This window comes from Scyliorhinus canicula, chromosome 7 (assembly GCF_902713615.1).
Source record: "Scyliorhinus canicula chromosome 7, sScyCan1.1, whole genome shotgun sequence".
In the NCBI taxonomy this organism is placed as follows: Eukaryota; Metazoa; Chordata; class Chondrichthyes; order Carcharhiniformes; family Scyliorhinidae; genus Scyliorhinus; species Scyliorhinus canicula.
The window spans coordinates 167,113,944-167,136,002 of record NC_052152.1 but is presented as its reverse complement, the minus strand read 5'-3'; the positions used below and the strand labels follow the sequence as shown (position 1 = coordinate 167,136,002).

The 22,059-nt window shown below is 44.5% G+C and overlaps 1 protein-coding gene across 1 annotated transcript in view; it reads left to right on the top strand.

Annotated features, from left to right (window-relative positions):
• Window positions 1-22,059, top strand: part of LOC119968661 (peptidase inhibitor 15-like) — a 111,013-nt gene that overhangs the window by 71,385 nt on the left and 17,569 nt on the right. The window contains exons 2-4 of the mRNA XM_038801277.1: window positions 6,152-6,421; window positions 6,575-6,880; window positions 17,246-17,364. Coding sequence (XP_038657205.1) covers window positions 6,608-6,880; window positions 17,246-17,364 — 392 coding nt within the window. The 5' untranslated portion in view covers window positions 6,152-6,421; window positions 6,575-6,607. The remainder of the gene's footprint in view (window positions 1-6,151; window positions 6,422-6,574; window positions 6,881-17,245; window positions 17,365-22,059) is intronic.

The window sequence follows — 22,059 nt, the reverse complement described above, 5'->3', positions numbered from 1 at the left end:
CTGGGGGCAATGCAGATCAGGAGGATCACAGGCTTGATCCTCAATCCGTCTTGAATTTCTTATTGAGAGAAAAAAATATATTTTTGAGGTTCAATACTGTTGGGAAATTTCTTAACCTCGGCTACATTTAAGGGGTTGTTTTAATTCTTATCCAAATTTGCTATCATATAATTGTTACTTCCTGATCTTCCACTTTTTTAATCCATGTATTGTCAACAAATGAACCACAGATTTGAATCTCTGATAGTTATTGGATATTTCATATTAAAACCCAGGATATTTATGCATCTCTGGATAGAGTAATGTTCAATTGCACTGGAGTATTTGACCTAATTTGCCTGAAGTAAGTCATACGTGGCCCAGAACTTGCATTCCTCAACGGGCCGTACCCCAGAGGAATTGCCTGTGAAGTTTAAACTTCTGACGAGCAACCCTCCTGCACTGGGAACAATCTGATACTCCAAACTAAATCGAGCTGAAGACCATAAGGTGTAGGAGCAGAAGTAGACCATTCGACCCATCAAGTCTGCTTCGCCATTCAATTGATCATGACTGATCTGATGTGATAATGCCCAACTCTACTTTTCTGCCTTATCCCCAAAACCTTATTTACATTACTGATTAAAAATCTGTCTATCTGAGCCTTGAATTACTTCACGGCCCAGCCTCTATAAGCCTCCCAGTAAAGAATTCCATGGATTCACTACCCTCTGAAAGAAGAAATTCCTCCTCATTTCTGTCTTAAATGGGCAACTTCAACTGCAGCATGGCCATTGGATCTCGCCCATTATCTAGCTCCTAACCCTCTCCTCTCTCACTCGTCCAACCCTCTACACATACAAGACAGACAAACACGGAGGGAAAGGAGGGATGTTAAAAAATATGAAAAGTGAAAGAATAAAAGTCAGATGGATGTCCTTCAGTTCGATTTTCCGTCAGTCTAGGCCTCCAGTCGGATGAAGTCTTTGCTTTCAGTCTGTAATAGTTTTTACCGTAGATTCATCAGGATCGGAAGATATTTTTGCAGTCGCAGAAAACAGCAGGCAGGAAACCTTTTTGGGATAAAGAGAGAGAGAGAGAGAGAGCAACTGAGAGCTTGTTCTCTCGGTGTCCAGGACTGCTCTTTCCTTTTCCTGAAAATGTCCTACCTGGCAGGACCCAATCACTGGCTGTCGCTGGGCAGAATACAGTCATTGGCCAATCTATTGGCCACCAGCCAACCGATCAAACCAAACCCCTCAGCTCTCTTGGGTGCCAGAAAGTCTGAGTTATTCTGTTCAAAAGCTAAATCTTCATAGCACAGTGGACTATTTTGCAACTTGGCCGGCCCAGTGAGTTTGTTTCATATGATCATGGCCTCAATAGTGGTGCTCTTGACTCCTACATGGACACTAATTTAGCACGCCTGTCCTCCCATGCAGAGCTAAAGTACATTTGGAGCTTGCAATGTATTTTGAGATGTGTTCTTTAAGAGTCTTCCTGATGTAATGCTAATCCTTTCAATCCTCAGTGCTTACTTCACATGCTTTAGCAAAGTCTAATGCTTTAGTTTACGTATGCAAACCGCCTGTAAACTAATGTAAATTATCTCTCTGACAGGTATTGCAGACTACAATGCAGATTTAAAATCTGTAGTCATGCTCCATCTTCCCTGGGGCATCACACTTACAGCTTGGCTTCTTAAAATCCTTGAAGTTCTTTTGAGGCTTCGACGTAGGCGTAGATAGCATGAGAGATGAATTAAGCTAAATCTCCATCTGGTAATGAAGCCAATTAATTATACACCCCTAAGAGTGTATAGGCAAAGGTCATCCCACAACGATGTCAGAGGAGATGTATGCTAGGAAACTGCGCTTCAGCAAGGAAGCAATGGGACGTCTTTATGAAATGTTCAAGGAAGATCTGAAGCTGAACTTTGACTACCTTATTGCCTTAACTGTGGAAATGAAACACACAACAGCACTGAATTTTTTTGTGTTTGAGTCATTTCAATATGTCATTAGTGACATAAGTAACGTTTCACAGAATACTGCAAGAACCTGCATTCAACAGGTATTTGAATGCAATTTATCATAGGGCTTCGGAGCTTATTATTTTTGACACATGCCCTGAGAAGGGGAAGGAGAGGTCATCACATTCTCCAGGATTGCTGGTTTTGCAAAAGTTATGGGGGCTTTTGATGGAACATGTTTTGCATTGAAGGCACCAGGAATAACACTGTTTAATTCATCAACAGGAAAGGGTTCCAGTCTTTAGATGGAATGATAGAGAATGATGAACAAATAAGGATCTTCACTGTAAATACAAACAACCGGGGAAGTGCCCATGACTCATTTGTCTTTGAAAGCCCAATGTTACACCGATCCATGACAACAACACCTGGAATTAAAGGATGAGGGGCAGCAGGGTAGCATGGTGGTTAGCATAAATGCTTCACAGCTCCAGGGTCCCAGGTTCGATTCCCGGCTGGGTCACTGTCTGTGTGGAGTCTGCACGTCCTCCCCCTGTGTGCGTGGGTTTCCTCCGGGTGCTCCGGTTTCCTCCCACAGTCCAAAGATGTGCGGGTTAGGTGGATTGGCCATGATAAATTGCCCGTAGTGTCCTAATAAAAGTAGGGTTAAGGGGGAGGTTGTTGGGTTACGGGTATAGGGTGGATACGTGGGTTTGAGTAGGGTGATCATGGCTCGGCACAACATTGAGGGCCGAAGGGCCTGTTCTGTGCTGTACTGTTCTATGTTCTATGTTCTATGATGGTTACTGGGTGATAAGGGATACCCATTGAGAACATGGTTTATGGCACTATTCTGGAGGACAGGAATGATATAACCGTGTGCATGTAACACGACAGGTAGTGGAGAGGACAATCGGTGCAAAATCACTTTTTGATGTCTGTACAGGTCAGGGGGCACACTACAGTATGCATGAGAGATAATCACAAAGATTGTTGCCGTGTGTTGTGCATTGCACAACTTTGTCATTCAGCATAGACTGACAATTCACCCAGAAGATGTCTTACGACCAGAAATGGAGGAGCTAGAGGAAGGTAATGTAGAGCATGATCCAGGCATACCTCCTAGTGCTGGTGTGCAAGCCCAGGCTCCCGGTGATGCAAGGGCCGTTCTAGATCGCCAGGCAGCTGCTGCTTTCAGACATTGATCTTGTAAAATTAACAATTGATATGTCAAAACCCTCCTTCCCTCCTCATCTCAGTCCCTTCCTCCCCTCTCTCCCCTCCCTTGCTCTGCTCTATCTCACTCTTCCCTCATCCCGTCCCCCTGACTTCCCAACAAATAGACAGAACCATTGTGTTTATGTGGAAAAATATATTTTATTAACCATTGTGTTTAAGTGAGAAATTATATTTTAACACAAGAAAATTGTAAAAATTAAGGTAGTTATTAAACAAAATGTCAAACTGCAGCTGCTAAAGTTAAATGTTAATGTAAATGTTAACTGATTTCAAAGTTTGGTATATCTAAAATTATTTTTGTTAATAAGTGTTTTCCATTAAACTTTACAAACTTCTACAAATGTTTTATTCAAATATCAAAGAGCAGCATTTAAGTATCAGATAATTTAAACTTATTAACATATTTGAGGGAGACAAGGCAAAAAAATAATAATGATTACAATAAATCAAAAAAATAAATCAGATGTTACAAGGACAGTGAGAGCTAAAAGCAAAAAGTCCTGGGGAAGCTTTTAAAATCCTATGACCAGGTCAGAACCATGTTGTAACAGTATTTTGTGACCCCTTTGGCAGGTCTGTAAGGAGACAATGTCATTTACATTTTGTCCTGCTTCAAGAATCTTCATTGTCCTCAACGTTGGTGTTGCAGGTTGAGGACGGGTGGGTGGGATGTGGGATCTACAGTGAGGAAATGGTTTTCAATGGTGGCATGTTTGCTCTGGGTAAATACACTCTCCACTCTGAACCCCAAGTCAATGTTTGTGGATATCACCTCGAGAAGTTCTGGCTTCTTTTCTTCCCAACTAAATTTTCAGTTGCCATATTCTAAATTAAATCAAACAAACGCTTTTAAGCATGCCACACATAAAGTTATATAATAATATAGTGTAGATTTAAATAGTTTCACAGGTTTAAAACAAATAACAAAACCTATGTTCATATAAATATTAAATAATAATGAGATTTGATCATAAAAATGAAAAATTACTTTAAAAGAACCAATGACAATAGCATTGTTATAAGGGGCTCTTTAGCACAGGGCTAAATCGCTGGCTTTGAAAGCAGACCAAGGCAGGTCAGCAGCACCGATCAATTCCCGTACCAGCCTCCCCGAACAGGCGGCGGAATGAGTCGACTAGGGGCTTTTCACAGTAACTTCATTTGAAGCATACATGTGACAAAAAGCAATTTTCATTTTTTCATTTAATTTCATTGCCTGTACAAAAGAAAGCAAAGAAACACTGTTGAAAAACTTCAACGTACCTTTAAAACACTTGTAAAACTTATTGCCTGTTGCCTCCAATGCAAACCTGCCATTTAAATGCTCGAACTCAATGGGCGTTCCCATAGCTGCTGCGTCACAGGGGGGCGTGGCTACATTAAACTGCACCGTCCAGGAGACTGTGCAGAGCGTCCCGCTGCGGACCCGAGGCTGCCACTGGAGCTGGAATGTTCGCTGGGATTTCTGAGCGCAGGTAAGTGAGCACTTTTTTCTTTCAGTATTGGCAGGCCATGGCTTCCCACTGATACTCCGAAATTACGGGCCAAAGGGGTTAGATGTATCTCTCGGGACGTAAGGGATCAAAGTATTTGGAGGGAAAGTGGGAACAGGTTACTGAGTTGTATGATCAATTATGATCATATTGAATGGTGGAGCAAACTCGACAAATGGCCTATTCCTGCTCCGCTTTTCTATGTTTCTATGTTTACCTTGCCAATGCCTCGGCTAATCCCTAACACCCACCTAACCCCTACCCAGACTACCCTCCCAGCCCTATGAATAATCCCCACCCTTCAGAGGCTCTCCTGGCTAACCCCCAATCCCTGACTACATCCCCATTCCAGTTCACCCTCCCAACCCACTGTCCACCCACAAAATGGTGAGAATGTGCACACTCCACACAAACAGTGACCCATGGCCAGCATTTAATTATTTATTTATTTAGTTTTTATAAATTTAGAGTACACAATTCATTTTTTCCAATTAAGGGGCAATTTAGCGTGGACAATCCACCTACCCTACCCAGGACCCTGGGCAGCAGAGCTAACCATTGTGCCACTGTGCTGCCTGGTTTACCTGGCCCTGAGGGCACGTATCAGGGCCTGTGATATTAAAATCATTGGACAGGTGAGCAATGCCCATGTGAGTTCACACACATATACTCTCCTGACTCATGAAAGAGTTCATGGCAAAGATCACACTGTCTGACGATAGACACTGACTGCTGGTGGATGACAGTATGCACTGCCTGGACAAAGTGATAGTTTCCCTGTGAAACCCTCACCGTAACAGGAAAATGGTGGAACTCACAGTTGCCACCAAAGGTACGGTAGGTCATCCGGGCAATCCTGAGCTAATTTCAGGGCAATTGTAATTAATATAAATAAATAGGTTGGTTCAGGACTGACTGGACACTGGGAGAAACATCTTCCTCTGGTCAGTCTTTTGGGGTGCTGTCAACCATATGCCTCTGATTGAGGCTGCATTCAAACTAAAGTGCCCCATCATCACCCGCATGTAATCAGTGTGCCCCAGTGTTCATGATCCATTTTCCCGGTGCTGCACTGGAACATATTGGTTCGCCAAACACAGGAAAATGGCGAGGAGTTTGCTTAATTTCCCTGCCATCAGGCAATACAATGTTCAGGACCAGCAGTGCTGAATGAACGCTGTCTCCTTTGCATGAAGGTTATTAGATGATGTCAAAGTCAAGCAGGTAATTCAGGGAATGTGGCAGACATCAAATCACTAAATCCAGACTGAGTGGTATTGCTTTACATCCAATTTGCCTTATCTTTCGACATCATGACAAACTTTAAACATGTAAGCCAGATTTCCGAATTCAGGCCCTGATGTCTCAATGAAATTAACTGCAGGCTAAACAAGGGAGGCGTTAATTTAGTATATATGCTATTGCAGGTTGCTTGTTATTAACTTCTAATGTCCTGGATGTTCTGCAGCGTGAAGACTGAATACCCAACTGTCCAGAGGAATTGCAATGAGCTGGCGATGATGTGCTCTGCACAGGAAACTCTAAATACCTCCAGAGCCTATCACAGGTCTTCAAACACGTTTGACGTTTCCCCGGGGAACTTTATACAGGTCCATCTGTGAAATCGCAGCAGAAGCGTGCTGAAACTGACTCGATTCATTTCCTTCCCACATGTTGAAGTGTTTGTAAACGCCAGGCTGCAGTTTGGGTCTTTGCTGATCTTGGCTAAAGGACTCAGGTATGTGGCAGAGTTTACATGTCGGTTAGATTTAGTTAAGATGCCTGAGTTTTTTTATCTTGCAAAAAAAAGACAAGCAATGTGTGACATTTTTGAATTGCTACTATTAATATCACTGTTCTTTCCTCTTTTTTCTGTATATATTTGATGTAGATATTAATTGGGAAACACGGTTTGAGTGTCCGGATGGCTCTTTTACACCTCCGCTTGTGCTTGACAACCTTGCTATTGTGGGTCATTCAGAAGTCTGGTGCGTTTGTGCTCGCTAATGTTACCGAAGTGACAGTGAACCCAACTGCGGAGACCGAACCTGACTTCAGCAAGTTTCCCTACTCCGGTAGGATTCCCCGCAGCAGACGCAGGCGGCAGATCTCCCCAAGAGGCCGAAACGAGATCCTGGATTATCACAACAGGGTCAGGTCGCAGGTTTTCCCGCCGGCCGCTAACATGGAGTATATGGTGAGTGGGATTAATCTGATTCAGTCCATCTGTAACTTGTTTCAATAAATCGGAGATCATGCAAAGAAATGAAGCTAAATGGGGTTGCTGCCTTGTGTGTTCTATATTTTGGAAGGGTGACAGAACAGGATCTGCCCAGTGCCCACTGAGAGGAACACAGGCTAGCAGAGCCATGTGCACTCACAGTATTGTCACGGCCCTGCAACTCCCCTGTTTTGTGCATTGCACCAGCCCTGGACTGGACTGGATTCAGTGTTCAAACTGCCTTCTTTCCAGAAAAAGGGAATGCGATTCCTGTGGGGAGAAGGTCTCCTCACATTCTAATGTGAGACAGAATTAATTTTAAATCCACCGCAGGGTCAACTCGGTTTACAAAGCCTGTAAACCCGGGATACGATTAATTTAAATGTTTATAGAGCAGGAATAGTCTAGATATTAAAAAAGAACTATTCGTTTGACATCTCCCTTTGTGATACCACTTCAAAAACAGTGGACTGACTTTTGACTTTGTGCCATTTCCCTGGCTTTTCCCGTACCCCTTGCACCTTGTTTCTACTCAAGTAATCATCCCTAATGCCTCGCTTGAACCTGCCTCCACCACACTTTCAGGCAGTGCATTCCAGACCTGAACAAGTTTATTTTTCAGATCACATTTGCTTCTTTTGCAAATCACTTTAAATCATTGCCCTCTCCTGTCCCTATTAATAAAGCCCTGAATATTATCTGCTTTGTGAACTGTTCTGTTCATCGGTCCAGCCACCGTCAATGATCTAACATGTTTGTTTTGAACACTAGCTTTCCGAGCGCTGCTCCTTCCTCAGGTGATTTCACAAAACAAACATGTTGGACTTTAACCTGGTGTTGTAAGACTTCTTACTGTGCTCACCCCAGTCCAACGCCAGCATCTCCACTTCAATGATCTATGCACATATATATCCAGGTTCCTCTGCTCCTGCACCCCTTCAGAATTGCACCCCTTTTATATTGTCTGCCTATATTCTTCCTACCAAAATGCATCACCTCACATTTCTCCACATCAAACTTCATCTGCCACCTGTCTGCCCACTCCACCAACTTGTCTATGTTGTTTTGAAGGTCTCCGCTGTCCTCTTCACAATTTACAATACTTCCAAGTTTTGTGTCATCCGCAAACTTTGAAATTGTCCCCTGCACACCAAAATCTAGCTGATTAATTTATATCAGGGAAAGCAAGGAAATCACAGAGAAGTGAAGAGGGATTATGAGAAAAGACTGACAGCCAACATGAAGGGGAATCTCAAAGTCTTCTAACATCAAGGAAATAGTAAAAGGGGGAGTAGGGCCGATTAGGAGCCAAAAAGGGGATTTACACATGGAGGCGGGAAGTACTCTTTCTCTAGCAGTGCATTGCTCTCCTTAATGAATACTGCCAACCCTCCCTTCCTTTCCTATCCTTTCTGGATACCTTGTACCCAGGAACATTTAACATCCAGTCCGGCTTTACCTTGAACCAGGTTATTGACCCAACATCATATTTCAACATCATAACCTGTGCCTCTAACTCCCCAATCTTATTTACTATGCTCTGTGCTTTCACACAAATACACAATAACCCTGATTTAGACGTCATTACATTCTCCCTTATTCTGGGCTTAACCTATTAAATTACTAATCTCTATAATAGTGCTATCTGTCTCTCCCAGTGCTTTATGCACCCTGATATTTCTCTCTTGGCTCCACACTCCTGCCAAGTAGGGGCGGCGCGGTAGGATAGTGGTTAGCACTGTGGCTTCACAGCGCCAGGGTCCCAGGTTCAATTCCCCACTTGGCCATTGTCCGTGCGGAGTCTGCGCATTCTCCCCGTGTCTGCATCACAGCGCCAGGGACCCAGGTTCGATTCATCGATGGGCCACTGTCTGTGCAGAGTCTGCATGTTCTCCCCGTGTCTGTATGGGTTCCTCCGGGTGCTCCGGTTTCCTCCCACAGTCCACAGACGTGCAGGTTAGGTGGATTAGCCATGCTAAATTGCCTTCCGTGACAAAAAGGTTAGGAAGGTTATTGGGTTAGGGGGATAGAGTGGAAGTGAGGACTTAAGTGGGCCGGTGCAGACTCGATGGGCCAAATGGCCTCCTTCTGCACGGTATGTTCTATGTACTATGTTTAAAGCCCTCTCAATAGCCCCAGCAAAACACTCAGCAAGGAACTCTGTTCAGGTGCGTCCTGTCTGGCTTGTCCAGGTGCCATCTCCCCCAGAGCCAATCTAAGACTCTAAAGCTCTCCCTCCTGCAGCATCTTTCAAGCCACGCATTCATCTGCCTTATCCTTCGATTTCTGTACTCACTTGCACGTGGCACTGGGAGTAATCTGGAGATTATAGATTTGTGGTTCTACTTGCTAATCTTCCACCCAGCTCCCTAAATTTTGACTTCAGGACCACATTCCGTTTCCTGCCCAAGTCATTGGTAACAGTGTGTACCACAACTTCTGACTGTTCACCCTGCCACAGAAGAATGTCCTGCAGCCACTCTTGACATACTTGACCCTCACACCAGGGAGGCAACATACCATGCTGGAGTCACTTCTATGGTCACAGAAATCTCTGACTGTCTCCCGAGCTAACAAATCCACTATCACTATTGCTCATCCTTTCTTCTTCCTCCTCTCCTGCACAGCCGAGCTGTTCATGGTGCCACCAGTGTGAACAGAATAAGCAATTGTAACTCCTTAACCAATCAGACCGAAGGATTATCTATGAGCAGAACAAAGTCTGAAGCAGGAAGTGTAAGGTAGAATGGTGTATCCAAAATCAAATCGGACAGGGAAAGAAGCATATTGGGGAAGAAAGATTGAATTAAGAGAAAATAGAAATGTTTGAAAATAGTTAATTGATTTAAATCTCCAACAATTAAAAAATGAAGGAATAGGGCTTCCCGTTTATAAAAGTTAATTTTCAGGATCAAAAAGATTGCTTCGCAGAAATTAAGCCTTATCACACTGTTGAAAAAGTAATTTAGACTGAAATGGACAAGTCATAATTTCTGTGGTGGTTGTAAATTAACGTGCAAGTACAGAAACTTCATGTCATTCAATATATTTGAATGGTTCGTCGACCAGCAAGGTGCCATTTCTGGGAAGCGAATGGCACATTGGAATATCGCAGACAGAACCCTCCACACTTTCATTTATAACCACAGATTTGCTCTTGTCTGATGTTACCAGGTGATTTATGCATGAGTAACAATGAGCACCATTAGCCTCACTATTATTTTGAGAGTAAATTCTGGCCCAATTATGTTTTCCTTGTGATGCAAGGAAATGCCTTCAAAGCCATTGCAAGTTGCATATGGAATGGGTTTGCACTGAGTGCTGAATTTGGGTGCATTTGAGTGCTATAGTGAGAGTTTGGTGACTGAGGGATATTAAGGGTTTATGTTTTATTTTTATCTAATGTCTAGTCTTTCTGTTATTTAGTTAATTAACTTAAAAGTTGCTGTTTGGTTGAGAAGAAGGTGAACTTTCAATCAGCTTTAAACAAAGGTTCTACTTGCAGCTGGAGCTTGTTAATTAGTTAATTGGATTAGGCCAGTTTGCAGAGGCTAGAGTCACAGTATACATCAGAGCTAGTTACAGTGCAGACTTTGTTTGCACTGAGTGCTGAATTTGGGTGCATTTGAGTGCTATAGTGAGAGTTTGGTGACTGAGGGAGTGCTGAATTTGGGTGCATTTGAGTGCTATAGTGAGAGTTTGGTGATTGAGGGAGTGCTAAATTTGGGTGCATTTGAGTGCTATAGTGAGTATGGTGACTGAGGGAGTTAGGTGAGGAGGGAGTAAGATGCTCTTTTCATTTCATTTCCTACATTTCCTCAAAGAGCGTGAAGGGAGCCCGGAGTTTACAGAGTACAGCTGACTCGGAGCAGAGTTGGAGGGCGGAGTTCCAGTTGGTCCACAGTGCAGCTATATTCTGTAAGGTAAGAGGGGGTGGCGGCTAGGGCAGTTGCATGCTCCTCCTGTAGGATGTGGGTGGTGAGGGATACCACCGGTGTCCCCACTGACTATACCTGCGGGAAGTACTATACCTGCGGGAAGTACACCTAACTCCAGCTCCTCAGAGACCGTGTTAGGGAACTGGAGCTCGAGCTGGATGAACTTCGGATCATCCGGGAGGCAGAGGGGGTAATAGAGAAGAGTTACAGGGAGGTAGCCACACCCAAGGTACAGGACAAGAGTAGCTGGGAAAGAGTAGTCAGGGGAAAGAAAACAAACAGGCAGACAGTTCAGGGGTCTCTCGTGGCCGTTCCCCTTCAGAACAGCCTCCCCGAATAGGCGCCGGAATGTGGCGACTAGGGGCTTTTCACAGTAACTTCATTTGAAGCCTACTTGTGACAATAAGCGATTTTCATTTCATTTCATTTCAAAACAAGTATACCGTTTTGGATGCTGTTGGTGGGGATGACCTACCGGGGGAAGACCCTAGTGGCCAGGTCTCTGGCACTAAGTCTGGCTCTGGGGCTCATAAGGGAAGGGGGAGAATAGAAAACCAATAGTGATAGGAGATTCAATGGTTAGGGGAATAGACAGGACGCCAAAGCGTGTAGTGAGGCAGTGGGGAAGGTAATACTGACAAAGAGAGTACTTGCAGGCACGGAGATGGGTTGAAGTGTGTATACTTCAATGCAAGAAGCATCAGAAATAAGGTGGGTAAACTTAAGGCATGGATCGGTACTTGGGACTACGATGTGGTGGCCATCATTTACATCCTCACTGTCAACAGGGGTGGTACCAGGGGATTGGAGAGTGGTGAATGTCGTGCCCCTGTTCAAAAAAGGGAATAGGGATAACCCTGGGAATTACAGGCCAGTTACCAGCCCATACCAGCCTCCCCGGACAGGCGCCGGAATGTGGCGACTAGGGGCTTTTCACAGTAATTCATTGAAGCCTACTCGTGACAATAAGCGATTTTCATTTCATTTCATTTTCATTTCATTTTCAGTTAGTCTTACTTCGGTGGTAGGCAAAGTAATGGAAAGGGTACTGAGAGATAGGATTTCTGAGCATCTGGAAAGACACTGCTTGATTCGGGATAGTCAGCACGGATTTGTGAGGGGTAGGTCTTGCTTCACATGTCTTATTGAATTCTTTGAGGAGGTGACCAAGCACGTGGATGAAGGTAAAGCAGTGGATGTGGTGTACATGGATTTTAGTAAGGCATTTGATAAGGTTCCCTATGGTAGGCTTATGCAGAAAGTAAGGAGGCATGGGATAGTGTGAAATTTGACCAGTTGGATAACGAACTGGCTAACCGATACAAGTCAGAGAGTAGTGGTGGATGGCAAATATTCAGCCTGGAGCCCAGTTACCAGTGGCATACCGCAGGGATCAGTTCTGGGTCCTCTGCTGTTTGTGATTTTCATTAATGACTTGGATGAGGGGGTTGAAGGCTGGGTCAGTAAATTTGCAGACGATACGATGATTGGTGGAGTTGTGGATAGTGCGGAGGGCTGTTGTCAGCTGCAAAGAGACATAGATAGGATGTAGAGCTGGTCTGAGAAGTGGCAGATGGAGATTAACCCTGAAAAGTGTGAGGTTGTCCATTTCGGAAGGACAAATATGAATGCGGAATACAGGGTTAACGGTAGGGTTCTTGGCAATGTGGACGAGCAGAGAGATTTTGGGGTCTATGTTCATAGATCTTTGAAAGTTGCCACTCAAGTGGATAAAGCTGTGAAGAAGGCCTATGGTGTGCTAGCGTTCATTAGCAGAGGGATTGAATTTAAGAGCCATGAGGTGATGATGCAGCTGTACGAAACCTTGGTAAGGCCACATTTGGAGTACTGTGTGCAGTTCTGGTCGCCTCGTTTTAGGAAGGATGGGGAAGCTTTGGAAAATGTGCAAAGGAGATTAACCAGGATGTTGCCGGGAATGGAGAGTAGGTCTTACGAGGAAAGGTTGAGGGTGCTGGGACTTTTCTCATTAGAACGGAGAAGGATGAGGGGCGACTTGATAGAGGTTTATAAGATTATCAGGGGAATAGATAGAGTAGACAGTCAGAGACTTTTTCCCTGGGTAGAACAAACCATTACAAGGAGACATAAATTTAAGTTGAATGGTGGAAGATATAAGGGGGATGTCAGAGGTAGGCTCTTTACCCAGAGAGTAGTGGGGGCATGGAATGCACTGCCTGTGGAAGTAGTTGAGTCAGAATCATTAGGGACCTTCAAGCTATTGGATAGGTACATGGAATATGGTAGAATGATGGGGTGTAGATTAATTTGTTCTTAATCTTGGACAAATGTTCGTCACAACATCGTGGGCTGAACAAATGTTCGTCACAACATCGTGGGCTGAAGGGCCTGTTCTGTGCTGTACTTTTCTATGTTCTATGTTCTAATTATTAAAACACTGAATATCCCCATGTTTACTGCACAAATTTCATTCCTACCTCTTGATTCAAGAATTTGAGACAAAAGTTTTGACCTCTTTAACTTGACCACGATTATTTTGATTCAAATGTTGTCTGAAGAGTTGGTGCCTCAGAATGTGAAACAAACTTTATTAAGCAAAATTCATGATCACCTTTTTGATTGAACATGAATATTATGTGTTAATTATCTGCCCATTAACCATCCTTTAAGATAAAGCAACAAACAGAAATTGATCTCTTCATGGTACCTATTATGAGAATTGATATCAATATCTTCTAATGTATGAACTATTTTTCATGCAGTACTAAAATTGAAATAATATCTGATCAATTTGCTAATACTGAATTTGGTGATTATTGCGACTGTTTTCTGCTCTGAATAAATGTTTTAGCAAATTGTGTTTATCCCGCATTCGTTGTTAAAACAATATTTACTTTTTAATTGTTTGAGATGTTTAGCGATTTAAAATTACATTGCCATCTGATATTCTGTGAAGGAGAACAGGAATTTCCATTTAAAAACACAAGGCCAAATGAGATGTGTCCAACTTTAATGAATTCTTCTGTATTTTTCCATTATTTTTGGACAACACTTCTGGTGTATGCTACATCTTAAAAATCATTTATAGTGGGGGGTTTTTATGATACCTCAGAGAGATTCATTCAATCTTTATGGCAGTGGCTCATCTTAAGCAGCCATCGGCAATTTCCACAAAATCAACTAGACCTACATATATATATGAATGTAATAATCTTTATTGTCACAAATAGGCTTTCATTAACATTGCAATGAAGTTACTGTGAAAAGCCCCTAGTCGCCACATTCCGGCGCCTCTTCGGGTACACAGAGAATTCAGATTGTCCAACTCACCTAACAGCACGTCTTTCGAGACTTGTGGGAGGAAACCAGAGCACTCGGAGGAAACCCACGCAGACACAGGGAGAACGTGCAGGCTCCGTACAGACAGTGACCCAAGCCGGGAATCGAACCTGGGACCCTGGCGCTGTGAAGTAACAGTGCTAACCACTGTGCTGCCCTGCCACCCCATGTATGCCTCCATGTATGCTCATTGATTTGTCAGTTCACTGATGTACTTTACATGAGAGCTCGGGAATCCTTCCCAATGTCACCAGCGCAAGGCAGCAGCAATAAATTGTCATGTAGCTTTATGGAGTTGCTGGCTTCCCTATGGTCCATGGTACAATCAATGGCACCCGCATTGCCTTGTGTTCTCCAGTAGAATAGACTCTCAGCAAGAAGGGCTTACACTCCTTCAATGTCATGTGAGATAACTTATTTTACCCAGTCCAATGGTTTCCATGGTTGCAAGCTGAGGGTCAGTATTATGAGAGGTAATTGGTTGGTTGTGCACTGCAATAGGGTAATGGGACTGAGGTAGCCCTGATCTCATGGCAGTTTGTTCCTGGCAGGGCGTCATTGCTGGCTGCATTTCCAGAACTTTGTCTTGGACAACCTTGTGTCACCGCTCACTGATGTGGTATTCTGAGAGGATGACATATGCTGCTATGCAGAGAGATGGTGGTATTAGGCAGGCCGATTCTAGCCATTATCATTTCACTGAGTCATAGATCTGATCAGAGGGCTGGACGGTTTGCCGATAGCTATCAGATCCTGAAAGCCCCGAGCGACAATATGCATCAACACCATAAGTGCCCAACTGCAATGTTACCTCAACAAGTGAAGACAGCCAGGAGGAGGAATCAAAGAGGAGAAAGAGTATTCATTTAGACCTCCGTAAGGAAAGCTTGGATCCCCTGCGACAAACTCTTTCCTCCTTCTCAATCATGAACGCACTGTGATCCATATTCATCAGTTGATCAGGCGTCTCCGATCCAAATGATTCCCTCTCCTCCCAAATGATCTTCCATTCAGAATGGTGAGGAAGTCTGGTGTGTTTTAAATGAGACTTGGGAATTAGAGTGGGCAAGGCTGAGTTTTGCACACACAACATTGCTCACCCATATATATCTGCCCAAATTTAAAATTGGAGGCTCACATTTGAAAGTTAGACAGGGCTGTCTTATACCTATTCAATATTTATCAATAATAATGGCTGGATTAATCTCAGTTGACTAGTCAAGAGAAGCATAGTATTTTCACTCTATTCTGGAATACTTTAGATTTCTGAGTATTGACGACACATGTCTCTTGTGACAAACCTAGATGTTTGCACTAACTGGGATGTGGTTTGATTTGAAATGTTACCAATGTAGACATCTTAGAGTAGACTGCACATGTGTGAATAAGTATGACCTTAATCAACCACTTCAGTGGGATCTTCTCAATGAGTTATCAATGTTTATTAGCTTCGAGATACGGGGAACCAAAGGCATCATAAAAGCCACAATGATCTGTGTTGAGACATTCTGCTATTGCAGTGGTGCCTCGCAGTAATAATTTACTACACAAAGTTCCTGTTACAAGAAATGTTTCCACGGCCATTGTAATGACCATAGCAGATGTTATTGCAAAGCAAGCCAGACCCCAGAGGGAATCCTGTCTTCTTATCATCAACTGCTTTTTTGAAAATGAAGAGGAAAACTACTGATGCCAGAAGTATTGCACGTCAGGAACACTTTAAGGATTAAAAAAAAAAATTTATGAACAAGAAAAAAAAAACTTAAGTACATAAGATTAAAGTTACACAGTTAAAACCACCTTACAGAATACCCCCTAAAAATGTCACTTCTTCAGGACACACAGTTAAACTATCTTCTTGGCAACAACTCCTCTATCGATTTTTCAAACTATAAAAATCCAGTAATATTGTCCAAGGCAAAGTACTGCTGTCACTTTAATAAAGGTAGATCACATGACTCCTCAAACACTCTGCTGTGGAAACTCAAAAGAAATGTTCAGAAACAGACTGTCTTCTGAAAACAAAGCATTTTCTGGCTTGACTGGATGGTTGCATCAAATTCAAAACTTTCATAATTTCTGCCAACACAGATTTGGTCTCGGGACATTTCCCCCCATACAGCCAGTTCAACACAGCTAAATATCTTACCTTAAATATCCTTTTCCCCTTTCATCTCAGATTCCATTGTCCACCAGTTTAGTTAATCATGGACAAACACTCTTTTTTAAAAATAAATTGAAAGTACCCAATTACTTTTTCCAATTAAGGGGCAATTTAGCGTGGCCAATCCACCTATCCTGCACATCTTTTGGGTTGTGGGGGTGAAACCCACACAGACATGGGGAAAATGTGCAAACTCCTCACGGACAGTGACCCAGAGCCGGGATTTGAACCCGGGTCCTCAGCGCCGTAGGCAGCAATGCTAACCACTGTGCCACCGTGCTGCCCTATGGACAAACACTCTTTGCAGATGCTCCCACTCACCATCCTGACTTGGAAATATATTGCCGTTCCTTCACTGTCGCTGGGTCAAAATCCTGGAGCTCCCTCCCTAGCAGGACTGTGTGTGTACCTACACATCAGGGACTGCTGTAGTCCAAGAAGGCAGATCACCACCATCATCTCAAGGGAGGATAGACAATAAACACTGGTCTAGCCATCAACGCCAACATCCCGTAAAATGAGTTGGAAAAAATTCCCCAAAACATTGCAACAAAACATCCATCATTACACCATGCATGCATTTTCAAGATAATCCAAAGAACATCTCTCAAATAAGAGAAACATGAAATAGAACTGTTTACATATATCCCTCCACGTTTCTGCCAAGTTTTATTGCATTCGAATTTCTACAATGTAGAAGGTTCAGGTAAAATTGACTCCAGCCATCAAGCGGTGATAGATTAAGGAAATGTTGGTGCACATTTTTCAATGGCTGTTTTACAATCATAAATCCTGAAAACAATACAGAACCTCGGGTGCACATGTACTCCACCAATCTGTTGGTTTCTGAGATCAGGGAGCATAATTTCCATGTTCAATATATCAAAAGAAGTTTATAATTTTACTTTGCTTCTTTCACAGCTCTGGGATGACAGACTAGCAAAATCCGCTGAATCATGGGCAGCTCATTGTATATGGGATCATGGACCACCCAGTGTGTTAAAATATGTTGGTCAAAATATGTCTATTCAGTCAGGCCGGTAAGTAAAGGAGGCTCCTTCCCTAATTCAATGTAAAACCAATGGGCTTATGGAAGCTTTGGGACAGACAGAAAACTGATTGGCTGTCTATGAAACATTCTGTCTGATTTTTCTTTCCTCAGTTGTCAGTGACATTGGATACAAAGATCTTCCATCTGTTCATGCTGGCGGGATTTTCCGGTCCCGCCAATAACGCACCCCTGCCACTTGTTACCATGCAGCATGGGGTGGATTCAATGGGAAATACCGTTGACAGCCGCTGAGAAAAATGCCACGGGGAGGCCAGAGAATCTCCCATATAATGTGTGTCTTGGTCACAGCTGTCAGGCTTCCCTGTAGAAGACTGCTCCATAATGTACTGTGACGTTAACAGTCTTTTATAATTAAATGTTTCTGTCAGTCTTTTTTTAAGTTAACTAGCTGAAGTTCTTCCTACAATGGTCTCCTTCAGTTTCCTCCTCAAATGGCCATTATTTCTCTGTGAACATAGCCACTGAGTGCCAAGAGGCTATTCACCATGAGAGCAGCAAAGTTAAGATGAACCCTGCCTTCACCCAATGTTCATAGAGTCATCGAAGTTTACAGCATGAAAACAGGCCATTCGGCCCAACTTGTCCATGCCGCCCAGTTTTTACCACTAAGCTAGCTCCAATTGCCCACAGTTGGCCCATATCCCTCTGGGCAGCACGGTAACATAGTGGTTAGCACTCTTGCTTCACAGCACCAGGGTCCCAGGTTCGATTCCCGCTTGGATCACGGTCTGTGCGGAGTCTGCATGTTCTCCCGGTGTTTCTGTGGGTTTCCTCCGAGTGCTCCGGTTTCCTCCCACAGTCCAAAGATGTGCAGGTTAGGTGGATTGACTGTTCTAAATTGCCCTTAGTGTCCAAAAAAGGTTAGGTGAGATTACAGGGTTAGAGTGGAGGTGTGGACTTGAGTTGGGTGCTCTTTCCAAGGGCCAGTGCAGGTTCGATGGGCTGAATGGCCTCCTTTTGCACTGTAAATTCTATGATTCTATACCCAGCTTTCCCATATAACTGTCTAAATACTTTTTAAAAGACAAAATTGTACCTGCCTCTACTACTGCGTCCGGCGGTTCGTTCCAGACACTCACCACCCTCTGTGTGAAAAAACTGCCCCTCTGGACCCTGATTTGTGTATTTCTGCAGCTTGCGTTCTGTTGGGCAAGGGTGAGCAGGGTTGAGAGGGGTGTGACATCATTGGGGCGGGGCCCAGAAATGAAGCTGAGTACGGGGCCCACAAAGTACGTTTGCCACCGCCAAGGCCCCTTCCCCTCCTGCCCGATGGCCACTTCCCCTCCCGCTCTCCCTGTCATTTTTTTGTCGGCTGTACCTCACTGTGTCATCCATTCCACTCTCCTCATCGCTCTCGCTCTGGAACTTTGAAGTTGACAGCTTGCTGTTTACAGCTCGTCCAATCAGAGGCTGGATTCTCACTGCACAGAAGCCAATGCAGGGAGAGGTCAGCTTCTGATTGGACAGCTTCACCGTCAGACAATCAGACTTCTGAAGACTTCTAAACTGCTTTTGGCCTCCAAGCTCAAACTCTATTCTATATTTTCTGGTTTATCAAGTGTGAAATATTCTATCATATCCAGTGGAACAGATTTTGGCCATAAGGCAACGTCTTCAGGATAGGCTTCTTCCGTCATTTCCGTCTAAAAAAGAAATATCTTTTTTAGCATTTTCCAAATCTCATACATCAGCATAGCCTACCACAGAATACTTGGATGTATCCAATGGATACCCAAGGTTCCACAGAACCAAGTTAAAGAAACCCTAATGTAGAGTAAAGTAAATAGGAGAGCACACATGAATTCTGTGCTTGAATCAATTTCATTACCCTGACTCTACTGTATTCACACTGGATGTGAACTGAAACATGTGTACCATTCTTCCAGTGCCCTCTTTATCCTTCACCATAATACGCATGCAGACAGGAGTGCCACAATGCAAATCTGCTCCAGGGCTAGAGAGAGGGAACATCTCTGCCAGTGGCAAGGAATCTGTTGGGCTGACAGTATCTCACTCACTAGTTAGAGTACTGGTGGGGAACAGTCTGTTCCAGTTCTTTGATGAAACTGCGAGTCGACGAGCATTTAAGCAACATTCCCAAGGTTTAGGTCCCTAACAAGGATGTCCGAGTGGGTGCGGTACCAGCTAGCAGCAATGCACCAACCAGAGATCAATGACCATTGTGGAACCCCAGAGGAAAAGTGGGATGCGGGTTGTGGTGTGCGGTGGCAGAATCTTTTTTAATATTCATTTACGGGATGTGGGCGTCGCTGGTTAGGCCAGCACTCATATTGTCCTGAGTTGTAGCTTCACCAGGTTGCCACCTCATATTTTTCGTATGCCTGATGTTGCCCCTTGCATGCTCTCCTGCACTCTTCATTGAACCAGGGTTGATCCCCTGATAATGGTAGAGTGGGGATATACTGGGCCATGGGGTTACAGATTGTGGTTGAATACAGTTCTGCTTCTGCTGATGATCCACTGCACCTCATGAATACCCAGATTTGAGTTAGATCTGTTTGAAGCCTACCCCATTTAGTTCGGTGGTAGCCCCACACAACATGATGGAGGGTATCTTCAATCTGAAGACGGGATATTGTCTCCACAAGGACTGTGCAGTGGTCACTTCTACCGATGCTGTCATGGATAGATGCATCTGCAGCAAGCAGATTGGTGAGGTGAGGTCAAATACGTTTTTCCCTATTGTTGGTTCCCTCACCACCTGCTGCAGTCCCAGTCTAGCAGCTATGTCCTTTAGGACCTGGCCAGCTCGGTCTGTGGTGGTCTTGGTGATGGACATTGAAGTCCCCCACCCAGAGTATATTCTGCGCCCTTGCCACCCTCAGTGCTTCCTCCAAGTGGAATGTGTGAAAGCTAATGAGACGAGTGTGTGTGAGAGAGAGAGAGGTGAGTGTGTGTATGTGTGTGTGAGAGAGAAAGAGGTGAGTGTGTGTGCATGTGAGAGAGAGAGAAGTAAGTGTGTGTGTGTGTGTGTGAGAGAGAGCAAGGTGAGTGTGTGGACTTGTGTGTGTGAGAGAGAGGTGAGTGTGTGTGAGAAAGGTTGAATGCGTGAGAGAGAATGAACTGACTGAATGCGTAAGAGAGAGAAAAAGAAGTGGGTGTATGTATGAGAGAGAGGTAAGTGTGTGTGTGAGAAACAGAGATGAGTGTGTTAGCGTGTGTGTGTGTGAGGGAGAGGTAAGTGTGTGTGTGAGAAACAGAGAGATGAGTGTGTTAGCGTGTGTGTGTGTGAGGGAGAGGTAAGTGTGTGTGTGAGAAACAGAGATGAGTGTGTTAGCGTGTGTGTGTGTGAGGAAGAGGTGAGTGTGTGGGTGAGAGAGAAAGGTTGAATGCGTGAGAGAGAATGAGCTGAGTGTGTGCGTGCGTGAGAGAGAAAGAGGTGGGTGTGTGTGAGAAATAGAGAGTTTGAATGTACGTGAAAGAGTGAAGTGAGTGTTTCTGTGTGTGAGAGAGAGGTTGAATGTGTGAGAGAGAGAGAGAGGCAAGTGTTTGTGTGTGAGGGAGAGGCTGGGATTCTCCCTTACCGTGTACAAGTTCCGACGCCGGCGTCAAAATCAGCGCGAACGACTCCGGTGCCGACCCAGCAAAAGTGCGTGAATTCTGCGCAACGGAAGGGGCCAGCACACGTGTCACGGGAAGAGTGACAGCACGACCCGGAACTGCGTCACTGCGCACGCGGTGTAATTGAAGCCGTGTGGCGTCGCTGTTAAATTTGTGGAGACAAATTGATGCCATCAGCAGAAAAAGGGCAACGCCGGAAGATGGCCGCCCGCCGTGCAGCGCCGAGGTTCCAGGACCGGGACATCGAAGCGCTCCTGGACGCCGTGGAGTGGAGGAGGGAGGCCCTGTACCCTGGACATGGCCACAGGGTCGCTGCCAACATCAGCCGGCGCCTGTGGAGGGAGGTGGGAGAAGCCGTCAGCGTCGTGGGGATAACCCCCAGGACCGGCAGCCAGTGCCACAAGTAGGTCAATGACTTAGTCAGGGCAGCCAGGTGAGTACCCCCCACTGTGCCCATGACACCAATCCCCCAGCCCCCCCACATATGTGGCACTGCGCCCCCCCCCCCCACCCCACCTCTGCATGATAGAACAAAATAACAAAGAACAAAGAAATTTACAGCACAGAAACAGGCCCTTCGGCCCTCCCAGCCTGCGCCGATCCAGATCCTTTGTCTAAACCTGTCGCCTATTTTCCAAGGGTCTACTTTCCTCTGTTCTCTGCACGTTCATATATTTGTCTAGATATACCTTAAATGACGCTATCGTGCCCACCTCTACCACCTCCGCTGGCAAAGCGTTCCAGGCAGCCACCACCCTCTGCGTAAAAAACTTTCCACGCACATCTCACTTAAACTTTCCCCCTCTCACCTTGAAATCGCGACCCCTTGTAATTGACACCCCCACTATTGGAAAAAGCTTGTTGCTATCCACCCTGTCCATACCTCTCATAATTTTGTAGACCTCAATCAGGTCCCCCCTCAAGCTCCGTCTTTCCAACGAAAACAATTCTAATCTACTCAACCTTTCTTCATAGCTAGCACCCTCCATACCAGGCAACATCCTGGTGAACCTCCTCTGCACCCTCTCCAAAGCATCCACATCCTTCTGGTAATGTGACGACCAGAACTGCACACAGTATT